At 40.0% G+C, this 25,176-nt stretch overlaps 1 protein-coding gene and 1 pseudogene across 1 annotated transcript; both read right to left on the bottom strand.

The window, feature by feature from the left end:
* Positions 1-558: 558 nt before the first annotated feature.
* Positions 559-2,712, bottom strand: LOC145501560 (TNF receptor-associated factor 5-like). The gene is made up of 4 exons (XM_081481012.1): positions 2,642-2,712; positions 2,112-2,570; positions 1,094-1,274; positions 559-780 (listed from the first exon to the last, which is right to left on the bottom strand). Exons 1-4 carry the CDS (start codon positions 2,710-2,712, stop codon positions 559-561), a joined length of 933 nt encoding a protein of 310 aa, XP_081337138.1.
* An 8,384-nt stretch (positions 2,713-11,096) lies between these two features.
* On the bottom strand, positions 11,097-11,997 carry LOC145501067 (uncharacterized; annotated as a pseudogene).
* Between the last annotated feature and the right edge of the window lie 13,179 nt (positions 11,998-25,176).

Genomic DNA, 25,176 nt, shown 5'->3' with positions numbered 1-25,176 from the left:
GATACAAGCCAAGTATTTCTAGTAAGGACTCGAGCTTGTGATTATCGATTGGTCATCGATTGGCCGATAGCAATCGATAACAATTAACTAATTGTTATCGATTGATATCAATTGATCAATTGGTTTCCGATGATTGATTGTCATCGACTGATCACGCCGGGATACATTTGATGAAAATAAATGGTCTATACGCGGCCTTAATATTTTACGCTTCGTAATAGGTTCAAATAATAGGTACTGACCTGTTGATTTGGGCATATTTCCGGCTTCAATTATTTTTTACAGTTTGCCTACAAACCTATTGAAACCAAGTTATACCAGTCAAATATTTCAATGAAAACTTATATTCTTGTTACACAGTATAGGCGTAAACATCATTAAGAGCTGCTTGATAGTGCTGTTAATGCAATTTTTCGGTTTTCGAATATGAAACAAATATTCCACTAGCGCTTGCCAAATATGAGACGTTTAAAGCTAACCTGGAGCTACGAGCCTCATTGTCTATCTACCTCTATCCAACATACACTCATTGAATAATTGTTGATTTTCTTACCTTATCTATACTGTCACTGGGTTTGCTGCTGACACAAGTTGCGGGAACAAATCCATGTCCGGTGTCAGCAGTGCCCTCCAACTGTCTTTTTTGTTTCTGCATATGATGCTGGTGATTGGCTCTTGTCTCATCTTCATTAGATCCATATTGTTGGGGAACTCTTCTATTTCCCATTTAAAAGAGATAACCCTTTCCACTTTAAGCTCTTTTTTCTCTGCATTGCACTCCTGTAAGTTGGATGCATTAACAGTTTGTTGATGAGTATGCCATTTCTGGATAATCCACAGTCATTTAAAAATGCAAATGTTTGCTTCTGCCCCATAAATAGGGAAGAGGCGGTGACTTTTGATTTAATTATAAATCCAGTTCTGAACAGGAAGTTTGCATTTTGGATGTAGAAGCAAAAGTTTTAGATACTGTTTTAAAAAATAATATATTTTGAAGCTAACTACCTTTGTGTCCTTTTCACTGACTTGAAATAAACAACCAAGCTTGTATAATGTAGTCATAAATATAGTGTTAAATCTCAATATTTTTTACCTCTTTGTTTATTATCCTATTGAGTCGTTGGATTTCCCCATCTTGTAGGCGGTAATGACTTTGAGCAGCCTCCACTACATGCTGCTGATAGTCCTTCCTTGCCACAAGTCTTTTGCAGCCAGGAATCTTGCACTCGATAGCTTTGTTGTTGCAAAGCTCCAAATGCAGGTTAACGTGATTCCTGAAATTGAGATGGGTTATTATTTCAAGTTTCAATATAACAAAGAATTGTAACAAGGTAGTCGAAGACTGGTAACGGTTTTATCCACAAATACCTTACAGAGACGTTTTTAATTGACATAAATTATTGACTTTTCAAGATTGTTGATAACGTAATTAACTTGCTTTGTAACTGTAAAAATTTCGTGCTTTTAAAATTTCGGACACTTTTTGTCCAAGAGTAAAGTCGTCTGAATGTTTTTTGCAAGTAATTAAATTAAAATGTTCAACAGTATAAAGACTAGATAGCCTCTCTCTTTGTACGCAGATTCCCTGATGTTCCCCCACCCACCACTAAATGTCCTGGAGATATCGTGACCCACCCCTTAGTTTTGCAAGCCCAGCCTTGGCATAAAAAATGAATGGTCCCTTATCTTCACATAATTGAAACAGACATATCAGAGGACTTGAAATCTGTAAGTCATTTAAGTCATTTTTCTGATTAGCTTCAAATTGAAGGAAACCTCAAAATAATAGTTAGAGAAACACCAACGAAAATTAATCAAGGATGGTTTCAACTGATGAAGATTAAGATGGATTATGAGCAACAAACTTGAAAAAATTTGCCAATTTTTTCAAGTTTAGTTGTCCGTGACGTAGCTCCTTTAATTCTCGCCAAAAAATATTTTAAATATCCAACAGTTAGTATATTTTAGAAGCTTCTAAATTTATGTGTTTTCTCAAGTCCCTCGAAAATACGTCATAATCCGCGCACATCCTACTTATGTCATGATCCTTATAAAACTGGTTTAATTATTGAGAAATTGATTGTTCAAGAAATTGTGAAAAATCAACATACCGTGGTAAGACTGTTCCGCAATCTAACGGGCATTGCACCAGTGAATTTACGCACGTCGATTGACGGTGGTGTTGTATGCCATCTTGAGGTATCATCAATTTGCAGTCACTGCATGGGAGAAGAAGTTTTGGACAGACGTCCTCATGTGCAGGTATGGTTTCTTGGGTTGCCACGTGCTTGCAGTTCGCATTTTTGCACGTTTCCTCTAGTTTAGGGCATTCATTGTAGTGGTCCTCCGCTCTGGGATATATACCACTCCACGTGCAGCCTTCACTTAAACATTTCACCTTCAGCTCTCTTGTTATGGTGTCCAAGATGTAGTTGACTGTAAGGCCGTTCCCTGTAAATGGCGTACGGCATCTATGGCACTTTGGGGAAATTCTAGCCAGAGTAACGATGCATTTTTGACAGGCCGAATGTCCACAATTCAGGGTAACCGGCTTCAGGAAAACATTTAAACTGAAAAGCAACATGCAACATGGTATAAATCTCAATATAAATACATTGAACCATTATCATAAGAAACTCACCAGATTCGGCATTGCAAACTCAGGTCCACCTTCTCCAAAAAGGAACAGTTGAAAGCAGCTTTGCTTGACATCTTTGGGACGATACTTTTTTTCAAATACTCTGTGTAGCTTGGTGAAAAGCGATTGTCGACCACGAACGCGCTAGCACAAACAGGCGGGATGTAAAAAGAGTCGCAACGAATCTGATATCATTTTGTAAATCATCAATGGAAATATTTTGACAACTTCATTGTTTCTGGCACACCATAAAAACTGCTCTTGGCTTCCGGTTTTGACCATTAGCAGTTTTTAGCTCTCTTATTTTTTCTTTCCTTTTTTACCAAAACGTCCTTTTCTAATTGGTATCCAAAAAAATATTTTAAAAGATTGATACATATCTGAGTTCTTTTAGCATTTGATGCTTGACGTGACTGATGCGGTGACAAGCTGTATGTTTCTCGTAAGAAATTTTGCAGGTACTTGAGTCAGAGCTTTATAAGGCTATGCGGCTTTTACACAATTATGGCAGCCATTTCAATCACATATTAAAAGGTTTTTTACAGGGACATTTTGTCCCTTTAATTTTTCAGAATTTCTAGGCTTTGTCCGCTTTGTGTGAAGTTGGCACCCTAGGTGTGACGCAATTCACCACCATCAATTGTTCTGATGTCACTTTATATTTCCTTATTTCGAGAAAATTAAACTGGTTTATTACGGGCACTTAAAAATAAACTTAGTGGGTTTCACAAAACCGCAAAAATAACTTTGTCCATTTATAAACAAATAACACGAATAAAATAACTAATGGGGAAGTTCACAGTCACTTTCCGCAAGTTTTCCTTGTTCTCTGAACCTTTTTGTGGATTCGGCTTTTGCATCATTTCTTTCTTTAGTAGCTTCCCAATAAGCTTTATTGCACTTGTCAGTTTAACCTTATGATAATTATGTCCGGGCATGGTTTTCTAGCACTTTACAGTGTATGTACACGCAAGAGATTAGACTGTTCACAGCCCTCTATTTTTTCGTATTTTTGCGATCGAATGAGCGTGGGGAAAGAACAGCGAGAGAACTAGGCGCCAACTGAAAAATAGAGAGGTTGTGGACAGTCTAGCGAGAGATAATCAAATTAGCTTACTTCTAACCCGGCCTTCTAACCTCGTAAATTGTCGCTGTTCCAAGCCTAATTTTGCTTTCGCTTTGAATGTTTTCGAGGTCTGTATGCGAAAGCTCAATATTTGTGAGATAGGTTTTTAGGTACATACACTTAGGAACCAGTCATTATTTATCGTCTGGGGGAGCGAAGGATTTTAGGATAAAAATAGTAAAATATTGGTGATCGCAAAATGTTATTCCATCAAACATGTAGCTCTTTACACATCCCTCAGTGACGACAAGTTTTGTTGAATTTCAGCAAGTTTAATTAACTCACAACTGTGTGAAATATTTTTACAACTTTTGATAGAGATATAGCACATTTGTCGACATCCACCTCAAACCAGTGTGTCCCCCATCCCACCCACCCCCCTCTTATTAACTTGGCATTTAAAGAATATAGGTAACCAAATATTTGTTGAGAGCCATTCCTCTTTTTTAAAAAAAATAGATCAAACTCTGAATGTAGGTGTGCACAGTGAACAGCAATGTCCAAAATAATTGACTGTTAAAATCTTAAATCAAACAAGATATTCCTCTCCCTCAACTTTCCAAATTAATCAAAAGCTGCATTATAAATAAATCGCACAGCAGAAATGGTACATTCTATTGAAAAATCCTAAATCCTTAATCCTTAATCTGCATTTTGTATCTGCACACTTTGAGTCCACTTTTTCATAATGTAACAAGATAAATTAATTTATTCGTGTTTTGAGGCATTTTGAGGCCTTTTGTATGAATAAAATTTATGCATGCGCTAGTTAATTCCTATTAGACTTTTGACTTTTTTCTATGACAACCTTACTGCAATTAGGTGTATGCTCGAAATTAGGTTTCTGTGAAAAAGGTAAGGTATTCGCAGATATAGTGCGAAATCTCAATCGATCTGCTTGATCTAGCTTGATCTGTTTCAGCTACAACTAAACTCTGGGATTTTTCAACATTTAATTTCTAGTCAAAACAGTGTTTTATTATACAAACTGCAATGGTTCAGCAAGTGGTAGCAAATCGAGAAAAATGGTATCACACATGTGTGGATAAAAATGATATCCACACATGTGACCAATCATCTCACAGAGTTTGGAATGTTTCAATGCTCAGTGAGCCAAAGTAAATCAATATAATATCAAAACATCTTCAGATCTTCCTTGGAAATCTTCAGAAAACTTCGGAAATTTTTTTTGTTAAAGTTTGGAAAATGTTCGGAATCATTCGTACAACCTTCGGACAACATTTTGAAAATTTACGGAAATCTTCAGAAAATCGTCAAAAACATCCTAATTAGTAGGTTTATATAGTAAACAGAATAATACATGGTTGCTTGGATATATAAAATTTATCTTCTCGTGTTCAAATCCGATATCTCATTTGTTCGATAAATTTCATATCTCCGCGCAACCATGTATTATCCTCTATATATCCCGGTATATACAGTAACACAGACTATTTCCGCGGTTGAAATTGTAGTCCTAACAAATAAGGATAAAGAAAGAGAATAATTGCATGAAAACAGTTCGCCTAATAAAGGGCTAGTGGTTCCAGCACTTGATGTTTTCAGTTGTTCGGTATATAAGAGTGTGCTCAAATATTTGAAAATTTTTTGTCTACATTCGAGTGATAAGTACGATGTTATTTATGGCGTGGTTTAACCACGAAACATTGTTGCAGGAAAATGTTCCTTGACATCTTTCGTAGTAGGCTACATCGGCGTGAAGCATGAAATAGAGCAGTGGAACAAGACCTTCATGTTAGTGGGGTGGGCCCTCGAATAACAGTGGTGCCCACTCTCGAGAATAAGTTTGGTCCGGGCACCTTGGGCCCCTCCCCTAGATCCACCACTGGGCCAGTTACTTCAAGATTAGTAAGGGAGTATGATTTGGAACAGCAAGGGGTTTACAATTGTGAAAGAAAGTGCCAATGCGGCTACAAATACAAAGTAACAATTTAATTGCTCAAATAACCTTTAATCCATAACAATAAACGGTTCACAAAATTATTTGTTACAACGCACTTCAACTTTGTAATATAATGTCCTCAACGGTACAAATTTTCCCTCTTATCGCTGATTTCAAGGTCTGAAACCTCAATAACTTTAAAAGTAACCTTCTTCATGCGTTATATTCGTCAAGGTAAACTTTCAAGAGTTAAACTGGATTAAGCCAAAAAAGGAATACTAAATTCTGAAAAAAATACTTCAATCTTCTGCATGAGAAAGCTAACTTCCATTCATATAATAGACTTCAGGTCGCTTTTGTATAAGAATCATTTGCATACACAGGGCCGTACCTCGGACTTTTTTGTCGGTGGGGGCAAACTCCGCTAAACTCCACTGCAGGGGCAAACTCCAATATACCTACAAGAAATAGCCCAGCAAAATCAAACACTATGTTAGAAATTTACTTTTCCTGGTGGAGGCAACTGCGAATGTGCTGCTAGTGCTGATCTTTATTGAACTTTGTGCATTATAAGTAAGCGGTAGGGAAGTAATTAACTTTATTTAACGAAGAAACACTTCTTACAGTCGTAGACTGGTAACCCTGTGGACCTCAACTATATAGTTAAAAAATAAATTACAATAATTTAAAAAGATCTAACTAAGAATAATAACAAGTACAAAATTGGTAAAATTTGTAAAATTTGATAAAAATCAATAAAAAAAGACTACTTTCTCGCTGGTAAATGCAAAAAAGGGTAAAAAACACTGAGAAATTAAAAATGGTCAACATTTGCGTATCTCTTCTTTATATGTTGACTGTATTTCAATGCTTTCACTGAGTGGGTAGAGAGTTGAGAGTGGGGCATCATATGGCGTGATGTGACTATAACGTGTGGATCTAACCTATCTGTCACTCGCTTAACCATTTTTCCACTCAATTATTGTATTGCTTGGTCAAAGTCATGCAATTATTAGGATTTTGCTGGCATACTGATACACTATAGGTGTGGAAAAAGGGTCAAAATATCAAGCTTCAACAGCATAGCAGAGAAATACGAGTAGGAATATTAAACAAGTGCAAGGGTATCTAGGAAGGTTATCTGGAGTAGAAATAGCATATTTTTTTATACCATGCCATACAAAAAACTGCCGATCAGAACAGAGAAAAGCTGTTGTATTTTCGACGGTATTCAACTCAACCTTCCCATTGGGCACTGCGATCTTATGTCCCGGCGAGATTTAGTTAGTGTATTTTCTATGGCATGGTATAAAATAGTTAAAGGCGAGTGTGTATATGAAGAAAATACAAGTGACAGGTGGGGTATTCCATGGTCTACCACAAGAAAGTGTTACATAACTAGTATACATAAAGCTCATTAAAGATCAGTGCTAGACACTTTGTACACACTGCAGACCTAATTTTTTTAAAATTTCAGCCAGGGTTTTAGCTTTAATCAATAATTAGTTTATTCTCAAACGGTCGTTAGCATTTTGAAAGTCATAATTCATTCAGTATTTACAAAAACAACGTATTCGCCGCAGTGTCGATGGCTACTTGATGGATATTTAGCTCGCCGCTTCATGGCTCGGTAAATATCACCGCTAGCCACAGACATTGATGTGAATACAGTTGAATCCCGATAACTCGAACCTTCAAGGGAAATCGAAAAAAGTTTGAGATATCGGGAGTTTGAGTTATCGAGGGTAAAATTAGTAAGAAAATGACCTGAAGGGGAATCGAAAAAGGTTCGAGTTGGCGGGAGTTCCAGTTATTGAGGGTTAGAGTTACCGGGATTCAACTGTAGTTGGTAACTGTTACACAGGAAAGAATATCGCTACTTCGTGTACGCTGTCGGGGATGGGAAAACTCAATGGATCTTTGTTAGTATGATGCAATAGTTTGCTGTATATCAGCATTTAATGAAATTTTTAACATTGTAGCATTGTGTCTGTGCATCTCTACACTGAGCCAACATAACTTTCTTTAAACATACAGAAGGTGCAGGAGTGTAGCCAGGAAAAGAGAATACAGGGATTTTTTATACAACAGGGACCAAATGCCGTATTGCCAGCAACAAATGAGCGTAGTTTGATCAGTAAAAATGATCAGTGGTCAAAACAAAGAAAAAATCTCTGAGTGGCTTTGTTTCTACTGAAAGGTGTTACCTTTATTCTCTATTTCAAAACAATTGTTAACACACATATCGTTCAGTCCTAGTTGACAAGTTTAGACTGCTAAACCTGAGTCAACTATAAAAATGCACACTCTATAAGCGACTTGGTAATTACTATGTGAGAAGATTTTAACGATACACTTAAAAAACACATTCTTTGAGTTGGGCTCAACAAAAACGACATATTTTTAGAATGAAAAATAATCCCACTTTGTCTTCTTGTAACAATAGTAATCCTTTATGCGACAATCAGACTGATTAACATGCTTATTTTCTTTGAACTCCATTTTATCTCAACACAATTGTCATTAAAAAAACATTTTCCATTTCATTGATAATGGAATATCACATGCAAGTTCAAAGTCACAGAGCTGGCTGGTTAGTCGAGAATTGGAGGGGTATAATGGCGATAAAGTTTGCCATGATTTGAGTATGATCTCCTCCTTGCCACTGCCGCCACATTCTTTCATTGAGATAGGATTTCTTTGTTTTTGCCTAAGTTTAAGCTGATTCCAGCAAGACTCCACCTCCTGTGTGTACACTCCAGTGCGTGGATCGACAAAATTGTGGGCGTGTACAACAACTCTATGTCTGCGGACATTTGCCAGTTGTAGAAGTCGTCTGTACGCGCCCCAGTCATCTGTATAGATTTTACTACCAGGCAAGACGCATCTGTTGATGATGGGCAGAAGGGTGGCCGCATTTCTTCTATCGACAACCTTGAAGTAACCCCGCACGGGACTATATTCTGTGGTTACAATGCCAAACACCCACGCATCACGGGTTGCTCTCCTCCCCCTGTTGTACTGGAATAAACAGTGAAGTTAGGCTTAGACTAGTCCCTGAATTCATCCGCGTGTTAACGCATTAAATGTTTTTAAAATTTGAGGTGGCCCTGAACCCACAGTACAGATTTTTTTTTAAACTTTGCCAAAGGTTATAGCAACAGTAGAACATGTTAAAACACCCTTAATTTTCTTTAAGCGAGTTGACTGTATACACAGCACTGAAGACATCACATTTTTTGATGTGAAGTTTATATGAAATAATTCATATATGAACTGCCATTGTAGATGAAAGTGGAGAATGATCATCGCAGTAAATTTTCCAATTTAAGCAATTGGAAAGAAGAAGCCAGAAAAAAAAATCAGGGCTTCAATGGGATTCGAACCCGTGACCTCCGCGATACCGGTGCGATGCTCTACCAACTGAGCTATGAAGCCACACATTGGGAGTGAGGCCACTTAATTGAGTTGATATCTCATATTAAGATATGAACATATATCAAGATATGAACTCAATTAAGTGGCCTCGCTCCCAATGTGTGGCTTCATAGCTCAGTTGGTAGAGCATCGCACCGGTATCGCGGAGGTCACGGGTTCGAATCCCGTTGAAGCCCTGATTTTTTTCAAGCTTCTTCTTTCCAATTGCTTAAATTGGAAAATTTACTGCGATGATCATTCTCCACTTACATCACATTTTCTTGGAGCGATTTCATAGCCACCGTAAACGTTCCAACATTTTGAAAGAAAGTATACCTGACAATCCCAAAAGATGCCTTTGGCATTCTGATGGTTTTAGGCATAAAGGGGACAATAGATGCCAGGATCGTATGTTTACAGGTGTTTAATGATCCTCTTTCAAGGCTTGGTCTGAGCTTCCACTAACGATACTACATTTAGAAAATAACACACTAGCTGTGGGTAAAATTTGGGTGGCAGGGAAGGACGACTGGGGAGTAGAGGCCCAGGAAGGGGGCCCTCCTGGGGGAGTACAGATCGGGTGGTACCGGGGGTAGCCACCCTGGAATAAAAGTTCCAGACCTGCCTCCAGGGGTGAGGCCCATATCCCACAGTCTCAGGGGACTGAGGGAACCAGGAGGGGGAGCCCCTCCTGGAGGGAGTACAGATCAGGTGGTACCGGGGGTAGCCACCTTGGAATAGGTAATTTCTCCGGACCTGTCTCCAGTGGGCTAGAGCCTTACTGTGGGGTAAAGTATACTTCCCTGCCACCGTCCTTTAATAGCAAACAACAGAAAGTCACCAAAATAGTCTCTGTTCATTGCACCCTGAATGATAAGGTCTAAGGCTTACTAGGAGACAGATAACCCTAGCCTATAGCCATTAATGGTATAATTATAATTATTATTATTGTTTTATACTAAGCAAATGATATCATAAGTTTATATGGATAAATGTTTTTCTAAAAGTAGCGGAATAGTAATGTTCAGTATCTATACACGACATTCTGAATTGTAGTGTCAAAGCTTGCCCCCATTTTTTTTTGGGGGGGAAAGACAGATTATTAGCCTTATTCATGGTGAACATTTCTATAGATCTAAATGATTTGTTTGTTTGCTTGAAGATGGTCCTAAAGTGTAGTATCAGGGGTTCAGATGTGTAAAGCAAGGGTCCCAGTCATGGGAGGGTGAGAGGGTAAAAGAAAAATCAGTGGCGAAGGATCGGCACAAACGAGAAGACTGAATACAACGAGGAGCATGTGCTTGACTAGAGGTCAGGGGAATGAGGTGGACATGTGAGAGACATGACTGGAACCATTGATACACTGTCTTTTAAAGGTGTAGATAACAGTGGCTTTACTTAGGAAATGAAAGGTTTGTTGTGATATCCAAAGGGGGTGATTGTTTTCAACTGGGAATCCCTGATGGACTTTGAGATCAGGAATTGGTGTCATGTCACCTATGTTACTGGGATTTATGAGCATGACACGAGGTTCATAGTGTTACATGTCTCTGAAATAAAGTGTTACAATGCAGAATGTGTGTGCCTGACTTTGAGATATTGTCTCTCAGGTCTCATTAACATCAGTTGATGGCTGCCATAAACTTAAACTTAATGATTCTCTTTCCAGGCTTGGTCTGAGCTTCCACTAACGACACTACATTTAGAAAATAACACACTGGCTGTGGGTGGCAGGGAAGGACGACTGGGGAGTAGGGGCCCAGGAAGGGGGCCCTCCTGGGGGGAGTACAGATCAGGTGGTACCGGGGCTAGCCACCTTGGAATAGGTAATTTCTCCGGACCTGTCTCCAGTGGGCTAGAGCCTTACTGTGGGGTAAAGTGCAGGTAATGGGTGCACTTCCCTGCCACGAATTGCGGAACTTGTTTAACTGAGGGACGCAATACCCCCATAAAGTGGGGGCAGGACTCTTGAGCAAAGGTCAGATGCCATGTTCATAAAATATTACTTAAGATTACTTACAAGCTAAAGATAAGGAATGAGAGCTTCTGTGGCTTACTAACAGTTTAGGTACAGTTAATAGTAGATTGTGGAGTTTGGATATATCGTTTGTAGCAGTCTGAGCTCCACCGTCCTAGGACTTTAATTAGCCACGCAGGGATGCCTGCTGCGGCTGCAGATGTGGCGGCCCCGATGCGGAAGCTGTGGGAGTAGAAGTTGTTGGACAGGAAGCCGCATTGCTGTAGAATAAACTGGAGCTCCTTGGTGAGGCTTGAGTGGGTTAGCCATGAGCCAGATTGAGAGAACGTAAATAAAGGACGGCTTGCTGGAGGCTGGGCTTGGAGGATGTAGTCTTTCATCGCCATCACAGAACAGATGGGTGAGGTGGACTTTGCTATGGTGAGGGTGCATCCTTGGCGGAAGGGGTCGGTTTTGGATTGTTTTATCCTAACCCGCATAAGGGGAGGGGATAGCAAATCGGGGTGGAAGGTTATATCTTGGGAAGTGAGATGAACCTCAGGGTTGAAGGGGCCATTACAGGTGAACTCACTAGCACGTAAAAAGGCGAAGAATGCTAGGGTGAAGGCTACCCAAAGCATAATATGGTCTAAATTAGTGCTCAGTGCAGCGCGGAGATAGGTGTGGATTGCAGTGAGGATTTAGGTAGTGATTGGGAAGCGATTACGTCTTGTTGAGGGGGCTAGGCGTTTTATACCTGTCAGGACTTTTTGAAGACGATGCATTTTGTTGATATGAAGGGGGAAGTTGCGCTCACGATGGAGGTGTTGAACAGCAACCAAATAGAGTTTGACTGTGTCATATGAAACGGTTTTCGCTACATGAGAGGCAAAATAAATGAGAGTCATTTCTGATGCTGGCAATAGGGGGTTAGAGGGGCCCACCAATCCATGCATGAGGTTGAAGGTTAAGAAATGTTTTTGACCTGCCTGGTAGGTTCACCTTTGGAGGGGGCGAGAGAGGCATGGAAGTATTGCTGTACAGAGGCTGTCAGATGAGCATCGCTGACGAAGGGATGACGCAGGGAGTGAGAGAGGCTGTGGGAGCCAGGGCCCGGAAACGATCCATCTGAAAACGGGAAAGGGAGTCAGCAATAGCATTATCCAGCCCAGGGATGTGGGTAACGCTAATAGTGAAGTTATTACTGAGGATAAGGAGGGTGATGCTGCGGACAAGGTCCATTATCCGGGGAGACTTGGATTGTTTGGAGTTGAGGATGGCTACCACTGACTGATTGTCGCACCACATCAGGATACGCTTCCCCGACCAGGTGGGGCCCCACAGGACACATGCCAGGTAAATGGGGAATAACTCCTGCCGTTCGATACTGATGCCCTGGTTTTTGTTAAGGGTGTGTTCTGGTAGCCAGTGACCCTGGAACCATAGCCCATCTAAGAACCCTCCATAGCCTATGGACCCAGAGGCATCTGTGGAAAGTTGGAGGTCGGGGGGTTTGGAGACATGGGAATCAAGAAAAATGCTTACCCCATTCCAGTGTTCTAGGAAATCAACCCACATCTTGATGTCCTTACGGAAACCAGCATTGAGTTTGATGTGCCAGTGGGGGAGATGGGTACCCTTAGTAAGGTGGATGATACGTTGGAGGAAGGGGCGACCAGGGGCAATCACCCGGCATGCGAATTGGAGAGTGCCTATTAGGGATTGAAGTTCTCGCAGGGTTGCTGATTTTTTAAGGGACCACTGATGGAGGGCCTGTTTGGTACGAGCAAGCTTGTCTTGTGGGAGGCCGGCCTCCATCGTATGGGAGTCTAGGAGGATACCCATGAATTCCAGAAAGGTAGAGGGAGGAAAGGTTTTGCCAGGGGCAATGGGGATGTCTAGCTCAGTGAACAGGTGGAGGACATTGCAGAGAGCTGTTGCACAGTGGGTCCAGGGTGGGGCTGCTGCGATAAAAAAGTCATCGAGAATGTGAATAACCTTGGGAATGTGGAACTTGTTTTGAATGATCCACTCGAGGGCCAAGGAGAACTGGTCGAATAGAAAGGGGGCACTACGCAGACCGAAGGGAAGGACCATATCAAAGAAATACAGCCCTTGCCACTTCATCCCTAGCAGTTCCCAATCAGAGGGGTGGACTGGGATGTTCTGGAAGGCGGCTTTAATGTCCAGTTTGGACATAAAGCAGTTCTGACCAAGATCTTGGAGAATGGCGATTGCGTTATGTACTTTAATGTACTGGAGAGAATAGTCTTCGGGGGGGATGTGGGCATTGACGCTAGTGAGGCGGTGTTTGGGGTAGGAGAGGTGGAATATTGTCTGCCATTCTGAGGAATGTTTTTTAGGAATAGCCCCAACTGGGTAAACTTGAAGATTAGGAAAGGGGGGAAAGAAAGGGCCCTGCAGTGTGGCCTAGTGAGACTTCTTTTAACACGTTGCTGTCAATAACAGAAGGGTTTTCCTTAGCAGAGGGCAAATTGGGGAATTCTTGTGCAACCTGGGGGCCAGTATGACCGATTTTAAAACCTTCGGAAAGGCCAGAGAGGAGGTGGTGCACAAAGGGTTGATGAGGGTGATCCTGGAGATAGGATGCCAGTCTGGGGATATTAATGGGGGTGGGGGGTGAGAGATGAGCTAGGTATTCAGGAGTGGCTGCGGGAGGAGTTGCTAGAGCCTGTAGATGATTTAAGGTGGTCCTCTTTGCTGCGGGAGAGTTTGGAGTGGTCCTGGCCTGAGTGGGTGGCACTACATCCTGGCTGGTTGCATCTGTGCTTGTAGGGGCATGGGGAGCGGGCACAGGGACGACCGTTGTTGAAATTGTAGCAGAGGTCTGACCGGGTCGGGGAGTCCCTGGACCTAGGGGGAGACAGGGGGCAGGAGTCAGCCTGGTGATCAGAGCTACTACAGGCTCGGCAGCCAGAGTTGGGGAGGCCTGTAAATGTGTCTAGATATAATTGGACGTCCCATTCCCCCCAGTTGAGGGAGAGGTTGTGGGAGGCACGACGCCGAAACTCAATGTCGTAGACGTACCATGCCATCCCGGGAAATTTCCTCGCTGCGTCCCTGATTAACTGCTGGTAGGCAATTAACGCGGTGGTGCGGGAGAGATAAATGGAAACCAGGACCGAGGAGAAAATGGCAAAGGCATCCAGCCATTTTTCAATGGAGGTGATTTTGGGACATTTGGAGGTGGCAGGGAGGGGAATAGTCACCCCTCGAGCCCCAACTTGAATGTGGAGCTGGGAGTTCGAGCCTCTTCAAGGAGGGAAGAGATGGGGAGGAGGGTTGCAAAGTCCACGTACTCACCGTTCGTGATGGCAATCGTCGTAGTCTTTGTCAAGTGGCTAGCCAGTGAGGGTTGGCGAAAGTCCGGGTGGAGAGCGGCGACGGTGGCTGGATCCGCTGGGTTGAAGGCAGGGGAGGCAGACAGCGGTGTAGCGACGCTCTGGTGTTGTTGGCCACCATCCGATGGGTTGAAGGCATGAAAGGCTGGCGGCAATGTAGTAACGCTCTGTTGTTGTGGTTGGCCGCCATCTTGGGTGGGACTTGGCATAGGAGGACTGGGGACCGTTAAATGGGATCCCGTGTGGGGAGTGGGAACTAGCCGGTTGTGTTGTTGGCCGCCATCTTTCCGTGCAGCTAGTTTTTCGTCGATTAATGAGGAGATAATCTGCGCTAGCTCTTCTTGTGGTAGCGTGTTGGTAGAAGTGTCAGTGATGGTAACCACACCAGACGGAGAGTTGTTGAGGTGGGTTTCAAGGCGTGTGACGAGTTGTTGACGAGTGCCCGTCTGAACAAGATTATGTTGGGCCAGCAGGAGGCGAAGGGCTTCGGTGGCCACTGATCGGTAGTTGGTCTGTTCGTTGTTTAGGGGATTTGCAGCAAGACCTTGGCAGGTCCGAGAGAGTTTTTGAGGATTACGTCGTCCATGGTTGGGTATGGTCACAGGATTGTGGGAGAATGTTTCACCCGGAGCTTCGTACAGCACGCCAAGCAGAAAATTAGTGGCCGCAAAAGAAAAATCAGTGGTGAAGGATCGGCTAAACGAGAAGACTGAATACAACGAGGAGCATGTGCTTGACTAGAGGTCAGGGGCATGAGGTGGACATGTGAGAGACATGACTGGAACCATTGATACACTGTCTTTTACAGATGTAGATAACAGTGGCTTTACTTAGGAAATGAAAGGTTTGTTGTGATATCCAAAGGGGGTGATTGTTTTCAACTGGGAATCCCTGATGGACTTTGAGATCAGGAATTGGTGTCATGTCACCTATGTTACTGGGATTTACTTATGAGCACGACACGAGGTTCATAGTGTTACATGTCTCTGAAATAAAGTGTTACAATGCAGAATGTGTGTGCCTGACTTTGAGATATTGTCTCTCAGGTCTCATTAACATCAGTTTATGGCTGCCATAAACTTAAACTTAAAGCGATAAAAAGCGGTTAATTGATCCCTAATTTCCTTTCTTTATTGTGTGTTTTCTTTGAATACGGCAGCTATATCACTCCGGTAAATTTGTTTAGTACCTTGGCTTTATGATTGAACTTGCTTTCATCGCACTTTATAATAGCTCCGGGTCCTCCAAACGGTAGGAATGATCTGTTTTCTAGATCCACTGAGCACAGATCTTGTAGTTGTCTATAAATGCGAGAAACTAAACTTCACCTTAAGTTTAGCGTTGCCGCAATTCTACGTCGTGACTCTTCGTGCATGAAGGAAAACATGACGCAAAGTAGAGTTCCTAAAGGGATCTTCAGGAATTCAGTGAAAAACCTGTTCGTTCGCAAGCTTTGTTTTTTGCGATACCCAGTACATCTCCTGATAAAACAAAAGAAAAACACACTATTAAGAATTGAGCTACAATGCGCCAAAAATATAACATAAGAGAAATACCGACAAGATTTTGTGTGCATAAAAAAAAACAGGATTTGATTTTTGACCGATTTATTTGCAGTTCGCAAGGTTGACCGTAGTATTTTCATTTTCGGTGAGCATCGTGCGGTAATGGATCAATGGATAACGGTTGCAAGTTGCGTGCACGTGTGGCCAAAAACCCTAGCTGTGACCCCGATTTTGTTTTCATTTCTGACATGATAATTTCTTAAACTAGCCAGCACTGGTGAAATTTTAAGAAAAATCACACTGTTAGAAGTTTAACTTGTGAACGACCATTAAGTTAAGATATCGATTGTATTTTTCGTGTAGTTCCCTTTTGGAAAGAAAATAAGCGCATTTTAGTCGTTTCTGTGCTCAGTTTTTTACGGCTCCCTTTCCTTTCGCTCCCTCTAGCTGCATCTAAATGTTAGCCCTAGGCTTGAAAGCCTAGGGCTAACGTCTGAAAAATTAGAAAAAATTGGCATTTTTCAAGCCGCCGTCAAATATAATTCATTCGCATCAAACACCGACAGTTTTTATATCGGTTTGTTTATAAACATTTCTAGTTTTTTTAGAAAGTAGCAACTTTCCCCTCGATTTATCTGGAAATGCGAATCAAGGATATACTGACCACTACTGATCAGCATCGAACAAAGGTTGAAAAATGGCCTTGATTTAGAAGTGATAACTCTACTCTACACAGCCGAAAAGTGTAGTCCTTGAAAGCGGCTCGAAAATGCCTTTCAGACCTATCTTGGGTCAAATGCAGTCTCCTAGTCTGTTTATTACTAGTTTTAGAAAACATTAGAAAGCAATTGATTGCTACACACCAACACGACTAAACCTGTAAACTGCACGAACTATGATTGGTAATATTAGCACACGGCTTATGTCATGCGTGTGATTTCCCGCGTTTTATTATATGATTGTTTCTCATAAGGCCTAGGAAAAAATTCTCTTATTTGATTGGCTATAACCGCGGACGTCTGGATTCTCCCACCAAAAAAAATCTTTCGACTAACGATTGGTTCCCTAGAAATCGCGCCTTTCTCGTAGGACAATAAAACGCCCGATCGCATATTTTTGATCAACTGTGCACACAAAGAATTTAAATTCTGCTCTCTCTCAGCATTGAATCTAAAGAGCGTACGGAAACTGTATTCAGCCACAGACGAAAAAGCCAAAAATTTCAATGAGAAAAAAAGTAAAAGAACACATGCAGTCAAAATATATAGCTAGAGATCAGAGAGATGAAATTGCAAGGCCATAATTTAATGGCAGTCGAAATCTTGTAAAAATAGTGTTAGTTTAAGAGAAGAGAGAAATAGCAAACATTCTTATACCAGGGGCAAATTTAAATTTTCTTATTTATTTATTTTTTGATTGATTGACCATATAATAAGCATCTTACTAACAAGCTAATTCAGTCTGTTTCTCCCATACAGACCTCCTTCTCTCGTCACGAGTTTGAACGCACGTACCAGTTCAAAATTAATATATTCTTCCTCCTGTATTGCTGAGTTAGATATGAGGATGCGGGAATTTTAGAGAATACTCGAGAAGTGTGAGAAGCACTCGGATGCGCCTCGTGTTTCACTGTTGTTTCTCTATGCACTTCTTTCGTTTTTATAAAAATTCCCGCCAGCTTTTATTACTCAACAATGCACTCGGGTGTGATTTTATTTCTTTAATAGAACATGGAAAACCATCTTCGCTTAGGTAATTACAAAAAGGGTTGGATCAGACAAACACTGATGCAGTAGTCTGTACTCACCAGAGAAATCCATCCACATGGTCATTCCTCTCGGTTAGTTCCATCGTGATATTACATTGTGCACACCAAAGAGGATCTGCTATCAAATGCCGCCTTTGGAGCCATTGAACCAAAGCTGAACGTGGTCCCCTTTCCAAATCAATAAATAAATTTAAATTCATGTTGTATTGGTAAGCATGAATTTCCACCGCTTAACAAAAGCGGATTTTGTGACTTTTAGGTTCATGCGTCCAGTAGGTTTATCGAGCTACAACCGTTATCCGAATCACTGTCTCACCTCAGCTCTTTTGTGATGCATATTTCACTCCCATTCAAAGAAGTCGGAAAGTTTTATTTGATATTGCCGAATTGATTACCCTTTTGGGCGTACATGAATAGACAAAAGTCATTGTTTGCCTTCGATTTTTTTGATTTATTTAAACTAACTAATGGTATTGTTATGGCCTTATATTGTCCAGAATTTAAAAAGTAAATAACGCTCCACGCGCCTAGAAATAACTTTTTAAAATACTCGCCCAATACATTCATGCTTCATTTGTGATTTCCGTTCTGTTTATTTTGGGTACATTAAACAAACTCTCCGTATACCTCCCAATTAACCCATTGTGATAGTAGAAAACTGTCATAGTGCCCGAGAATATACTGCTAGCCTGCAGAACTAATTATTTTCCCCTCGCGCTTTGCGCGACCTCGCAATTACCCCAACAAAAATAAACCGCCTGTTCTGCAGGCTAATATACTGCTATCAAGGACCATCAAGCGGTCTTTTTTTCTTCTTTCCTATTACTACGAAAATAGACAAAAAAAGCGCCTCGCTAACACCTTCCTTTCATTAAAAATTAGCCACCTGCCAGTTTTATTCTATTTCCCTCCGTTTGTCAGAAAAATAATGGTTGTATATGATCTCAGGTTGTGCTAGTCTACCCGTAGTAAGATCTAGTAAAATAATCGCTGAAAGTCATGAAAATTATACCATTTTTGCCACCTTTCTTAACACGTAGTATACAATAGAATCTGCAATAGAATCATTGTCAGTGTCTTAAAAGGGTACCGCCCCCAACAAGAGTATCAATTTACTTTGTGTCGCCGCGACTTAGCGTCCTTTGTCAGTCTGTTACTACTGTTTAGCGTCGTTGCATTCGAGCAAGACACACAAGCCTTTCATAACGCTTAAATCGGTCCCATTACGAGTTCTTCAAGTTTTTCAAGTTCAAGTGGAAGCGATTCGGACGCCCCGAATGACTTCAATCATCTACATGCCGGTTGAGCGATATTTCGCACGTTTATTCATCTACCCAAAAGGAGGAAGACTGTTCGAAGAAAGTCAGCATATAAAAAACTTGTAGACGCTGGCCGGGTGAAAGAAATCCTGTTTAGAAGGAGCCATTTGGCCGACGTGGTCAAGCTAAGCTTGATCGCGGCCTTTCCAAGCCTGGAGAACTTGGACTTGTCTTGGTGAGTGATCACTTTGAATTGAAAATCCACTGCAACCGTAACTGTTACACATCAGGCCTAGATCGTTCAAAGTATGGATGATTATCCACGTAATAAATCTCTTTCTAGTGATCACTATTCAACAGTTCGCTGAATAGCAATATATGCTTGACTAACCAGGACATTTTGCTTATTCACTTTCAACAGTTTGCGATTCATTTCATCTTACTCTAAAGGGACAGCAATGAAGGTCGTGCACATCGGAGTGCCCAGTGGCGACCAGATAATGGAGCTTTTTGGCGGCAGCCAGAACAAAAAAGTGTTCATGTACTGGAAACAAAAGAAAGGTGAGTAACTTAGCCTGCAACATGTGCAAGAATGGGAACAAAACGCGCGTGTGGTGCGGCATCCAGAACCGCGTCTCTCCCGGCCTTGCCACATGCGCTTTTTGTAGCAGAATAAAGCATGCTCATGACAGTTTCCTTAATAAAGTCAAATTAAAAAGTTACTCGCTCGTTACCTGCCACCTAAGACCAAATTGTAGTCAATCGGACTCACCAAGATGTTTCATTTATAATTTCCGAACATTCTCCATAATTTTTGCAAAGTCGCATATTTTCTTTTTATGATGCATTCAACAGATTTCTTCAAAAGGGGTCATGTTTGAATGACAGACTGTCATTAATTTCAGAAGTTAGGAGGTTGATTTGTTTCATTACCTTGGTTAGCCCAAAATCGAGTTAAGTTCTTGATTTAAATCCTCATAAACACTGCCATTATTTCAATAATATTCCATCCATAACTTTCTTGAAGGAATTATTCCATTTCAACAACATTCCATCTACCATACACTGTACAATACAAGTTCGAACTTTATTGACATCTTACTGAAAAAGGCTTTTTAGTGACAAATACGTGTAGACAATACTAAATTTTTCCCCTTTCCTCATACCTGATATTACTTCACAATGCAATATCCAGTTCTACAATCAATCTAAAGGAAGATGGCCACCTCTTGAAGTGACATTACCAGAGGTTTTGAAATACTTTTTGACCTGGCTGGACAGTAAAAACAAATCCTACTGCACTGCAGCTAGCTGACGGACTGACTGACTGGAAAATGTAGTACAATGAAATATAGGTTTATGTATGACACACATAACTAAACTTGCACACATAATTTGGAGCTGGTTTGACAATGTCTAATGTAGCCAAAAAATTAAAATGTTTGTTTCTGAGGTTTGTAGGTCTAGTAGCCTTCCACAAAATTTCATATATGATGTGTTTCCCAGTAATAATATTCAGCTTCCTTCTTGTATCTTAAAAACAAGGCAACAATGTGACGTTGACACAGGGCCAAAGGGCCATCGTCACTGTCACCGCAACTGATGCCCAGGGCACCAATTCCGTCCCTGTCATCACAACTTCTGTCCAGGCCACCAATCTGAATTTCGTCCCTGTTATTACAACTGCTCCCCAGGCAACCAATGTCACCGTTGTCACCGCAACTTCTACCCAGGGCACCAATTTTGTCCCTGTAGTCACAAGTACTGTCCAGGCCACCAATCTGAATTTCATCCCTGTTGTTACAACTGCTCCCCAGGCAACTAATGTCACCATTGTCACCGCAACTTCTACCCAGGCAGCCAATGTCCTCTCTGTCGCCACAACGTCTGCCCAGGTGACTAATGTTGTAACTGTTGTCACAACCTCTGCCCAGGCCACCAATTCAACGCTTACATCAGCCTCTACATCAACTACTGCAGTATCAGTTCTTGCCCCTTTGGCCAGCACACCTGCCCAGGTTGACTCAACACCTAGAAGAAGTAAGTGTAATGCTTTAAAACAAAATAATACTAAGACACTTTACTTGGAACACAAACAACAAAGATTAATAAAAAGAGAATTGAATCACTACTAACTATAGTCCCTGTGTATCCAATCGAACGTTTGGTAATCGAACCCAATCGTTTGATTGGGTTCGGTAATCGAACATAATTGAACTCACAATAAACTTTGGTCAATCAAAAAAAATTGAACGTTCGATTACCAAACAATAGAGAATCGAACAAAAAATGAACGTTGATTACCGAACAGTCGACAATCGAATGTTCAATTACTGAACTCCTGTTTGTTTATATTGCCGACATTTTGTACGGTGCACTGTCCCTAAGGGTTAGTCCTGCATGATTTACTTATCAAAAGACTGATTCCAAACAAAATCAAATCAGATTAAATTGGACTGCGATCGATTGTGTTTGATTGGTTCGGAAATCGAACTCAAAGCAAAATAAATGTGCGATTTTGTTCGATTGGATACGCCAGGCTATAGTGGAATCATTAATGTGACACATAGCAGTTAACAACTATTCACCAAAGTGAAGGTGGCTAGTGGTTGATATTTACTGAGCCAAATATCCACCACTAGTCACCGACATTTAGTTTCCTTTGGATAGTATCTTATAATTTGTAATTTTAACCCCAAATTCTCAATACTTCTTAAGTCACTACAATGCAAACTTTTCAGTGATCATATGTTTAAAATGTGCCATCCTAAAAATTTTGTCTATTTTTTTAGTGTAAAATTTGCTAGAACTCTTTCCACGATGTTGTTTACCATTTTTGCAAACAGGGGTCCCTGAAGCTGTGAAAACGGGGTACCAATACATTTAAAATTAAATTACATCAAGCTGTGCCCTGAACAATTTTTTTTGAGCTGTGGACCAATCATAAGTCATTTTATATATTTATGATAAACATATGATGTCACATAAATTATTCCAGCCTTTTTATGGTGGATTTTTACATCGTAGGTTTGAGAAACAGGATTTAACTGTATAATCTTACACTGTATGTAACTAGCAGGGGAAAAAATAATGCATTGTTTTCTGAAACCCCACAGATACTGATCTATTATAGAGCCCTTTCACAGTCGATGATGATATAGAGATAGTTAACACTGTGCAAGGTACAACATGTAAGATCCACTCTGTATCTATGTCAATAATTTAAGACTTTAGAATGTTAGGAGACCTTATAATATCACTTAGCATTTATTATGCACTGTGCAGACATTTTATAATGCACTATGTAATTAGGCAACAATTGTAATTATAGAACTTTTATACGTCTTGATTTGGTGTATTAAATCATTATATAATAGTTTTTTCCTTGTGATATAGTCAGGAGTTCTTTTAAGTTTGATTTTTTACCAAATTAATGTACATAACACAAATAATTCAGCTTATAGCTGCTAGTTGTGATTTTGAATAAACAATTCATCTATTTAAGTGCCAATACGAAGACCATTCATCAGACATGCAAGGCAACCATCATCTACCTGTACTACCTCAGGTAAAATTCTAAAGATCTTAAAATTAATTTTTTAATTAGTTATTGGCTTTGTTTTCACTCATACATTAGATTTAACACAGTAAAGCCTTCGTAATCTCAATAATTAATTTTCTGTTTCACACACAGGGTTAAGTGGTGAACCTTTTCATGGAGATGGTATAAATGGTAAGTATATCTTTAATATTTTCTTCAATCAGTTAAGACCAGGTAATTTTTCTGTGATTTAAATCTGTTTCATTGAGTTCTCTCTAATGTCAGTAATATCTTGGGTCAAGTCATGTTAATATTATGTCTTTCTTCTTTCCTTCTACAGTTGGACATTTACAATGGACATGTCTCCACATGGCTTAGGAGGTACTTAACATAGCAACAACAGCAAACCTTAATAAAATCTTTGCAGACACAAGAGATTTTTTTTTTCAAAAAACAATTAAAATACATGTAATGTAAGAGTACTTACACTTGTTACCTGGAATAACCACTGGGGTTTGTGGAACCAGGCAGTCAGTTGGCATTAGGGATGTGTTGTAATTCTTTCTGAATGCTCAAAAAGCAGTCGTATACAGTCTGTGAGTGTAAAAGAAATAATTATTATAGCAATACAACTGCAGAAAATTTACTTTTGAAGTTTTGAACAGTTGGCTAAGTTCACAATATGTAATACAATGTTAGCTTTTTTAAAATTTGATGTACTTCCATCAATGTTCTTACTTTCTTTGACATAATTAAAATTATCGTATGACCATTTCAAGGCGGCCGCTGTGGCTAATTAGTCAACTCCATTTCATTGCTTCTTTTGGGTTTTAAATATGTGACGCTCAACTCTTATGGCCATTTACGCATGTGGAACACGCTCGGCAGCAAAGTCCACGTCACATGACATCAACTGAATGAGGTTGCAATCTGTAAATCATTCTTGGGAACAAGATTGCACCAGTATATTTAAAATGTAGGGCAATTGATAACCTCAATCATCATAAATGTGACCTTCCAAATAATACAAAATAATAATAATTCATAATAAGTTGTATTTAAAGATGAATCAAATTCATATTATTTAATCATTAATAATTAACAGCAAAAGAAATTGGCTTTCTATACTATAATAATTATTGTTTTGTATCACCTTTTTCAATAATATACATTGTAATGTATACTTGCAGGGGTATCCAGCAGAGAGTGTCGAGTGACTGAAGTGTGCAGATGCGAATCTGCTGTTCAGGCATCCTGTGTCAATGTGCAGGAACCGATTCTGCCATTTTTAAATCACACTTTTGAAGAGGTCAGGAGCAATGTTAGCACTGATACTGTATTTAACAAATACCATTTTTAACTTGTTCTTGTTCTGGATTTACAAACAGCTATGCTGGCAGGCTCGCAAGGAGAAAAAACCATTAGTGGTACTTTTACTGTGTCCCAATGCAAGTTTACATGGAAAATTAAACAAAGCTACATTGAGGTTTGCATGTACATTGTATAGTATTATAGTATTTGCTATTTTAATCAGATTTTTTATTGCAAACTAATACACCTTAGTTTAATTTTAAATCAATGTCATGATTTGTCCAAATTTTTCCATGCCACTTTCTAATAAATTTGCAGTCGGGGGGGGGGGGAGGAAAGATGTTTTTGGAGGACTGCTAAAGGAAAGAGAAATTCACTTTATTTCACTTTATCCAAGTCACCATACCACTTAACATAAATCCACAAGTTAGCTGTTACAAGTCCATTATCTGGACTATATTCGGACTGTTAGTAGACATTAAACTATATCCTGTTTTGATACTTGGATGAAGATGTAAATTTTGGTCTAATAGACTATCATGTGCATCAATATGAATTGAAGAAGATTTTCCTGGAGAAAAAAATATTTGGCTATGACTTCATGAGGAAGATTTAAAGAAAGTTATATACTGTTTATAATGTACCTTTTAACACTAACTCAGATGTTATTAATTTCTAAAGGGTTTTTCAGAGGGTACTTGAGCAATGCAAAGAAGGTTGGCTCTTTTGGACTGCTGAAACAACTTCTAAAGATGGCCAAAAAGGTTGGTTAAACTTAAACATGCATGGTTTTCATGAAATTTCCTAAAACCCTTTTAACAGTTCCATAGTAAGTTCTGTTTGTTACACTACCTTTTACCCTGCCCTACTAATTTCACTTTGTTTTTTAAAATAAACAGCACTCAAATTATATGGAAACCAAGCAAATGATGTGGACCAGTTGATATTTTTAACTCCATCAGCTGGACAAAATCGAAAGGTGACAGCATTTTTGACATTGAAATCACCATCATTTTGTTACCTGATAAATAATTCTCTTCATTTTTTAAAGAATAACAGCTTCATCTGTAACCCTATTGTTTATTTCTTAATCAATCCCAGCATCAGATATCGAGGATGATGAGTGGCTATCCCACTCAACAACCAGCATATGTGAGCGAGCAACCTTTCTCATTGAATTTCTTGCATTAGAAAGGTACACAGATTGTTTTCTCAATTTGATACAACACTTAACAGTATTCAACAAACACTCCATATCTTAACAACACTTATTTCACTCATAATTTAAAAGAAAAATTTGGTGTAAATTTTTCTACGAAGAGTAAAACTTGCAAGATGGCGAGCAGAGAGAACAAGAGAGCCAGCTTGCCAAGTGTGTGATAACTAACT

This window comes from Orbicella franksi, chromosome 10 (assembly GCF_964199315.1).
Source record: "Orbicella franksi chromosome 10, jaOrbFran1.1, whole genome shotgun sequence".
Lineage (NCBI taxonomy): Eukaryota > Metazoa > Cnidaria > Anthozoa > Scleractinia > Merulinidae > Orbicella > Orbicella franksi.
Note: the sequence above shows the minus strand (reverse complement) of the source record. Positions and strands in the feature narration are given on the sequence as shown.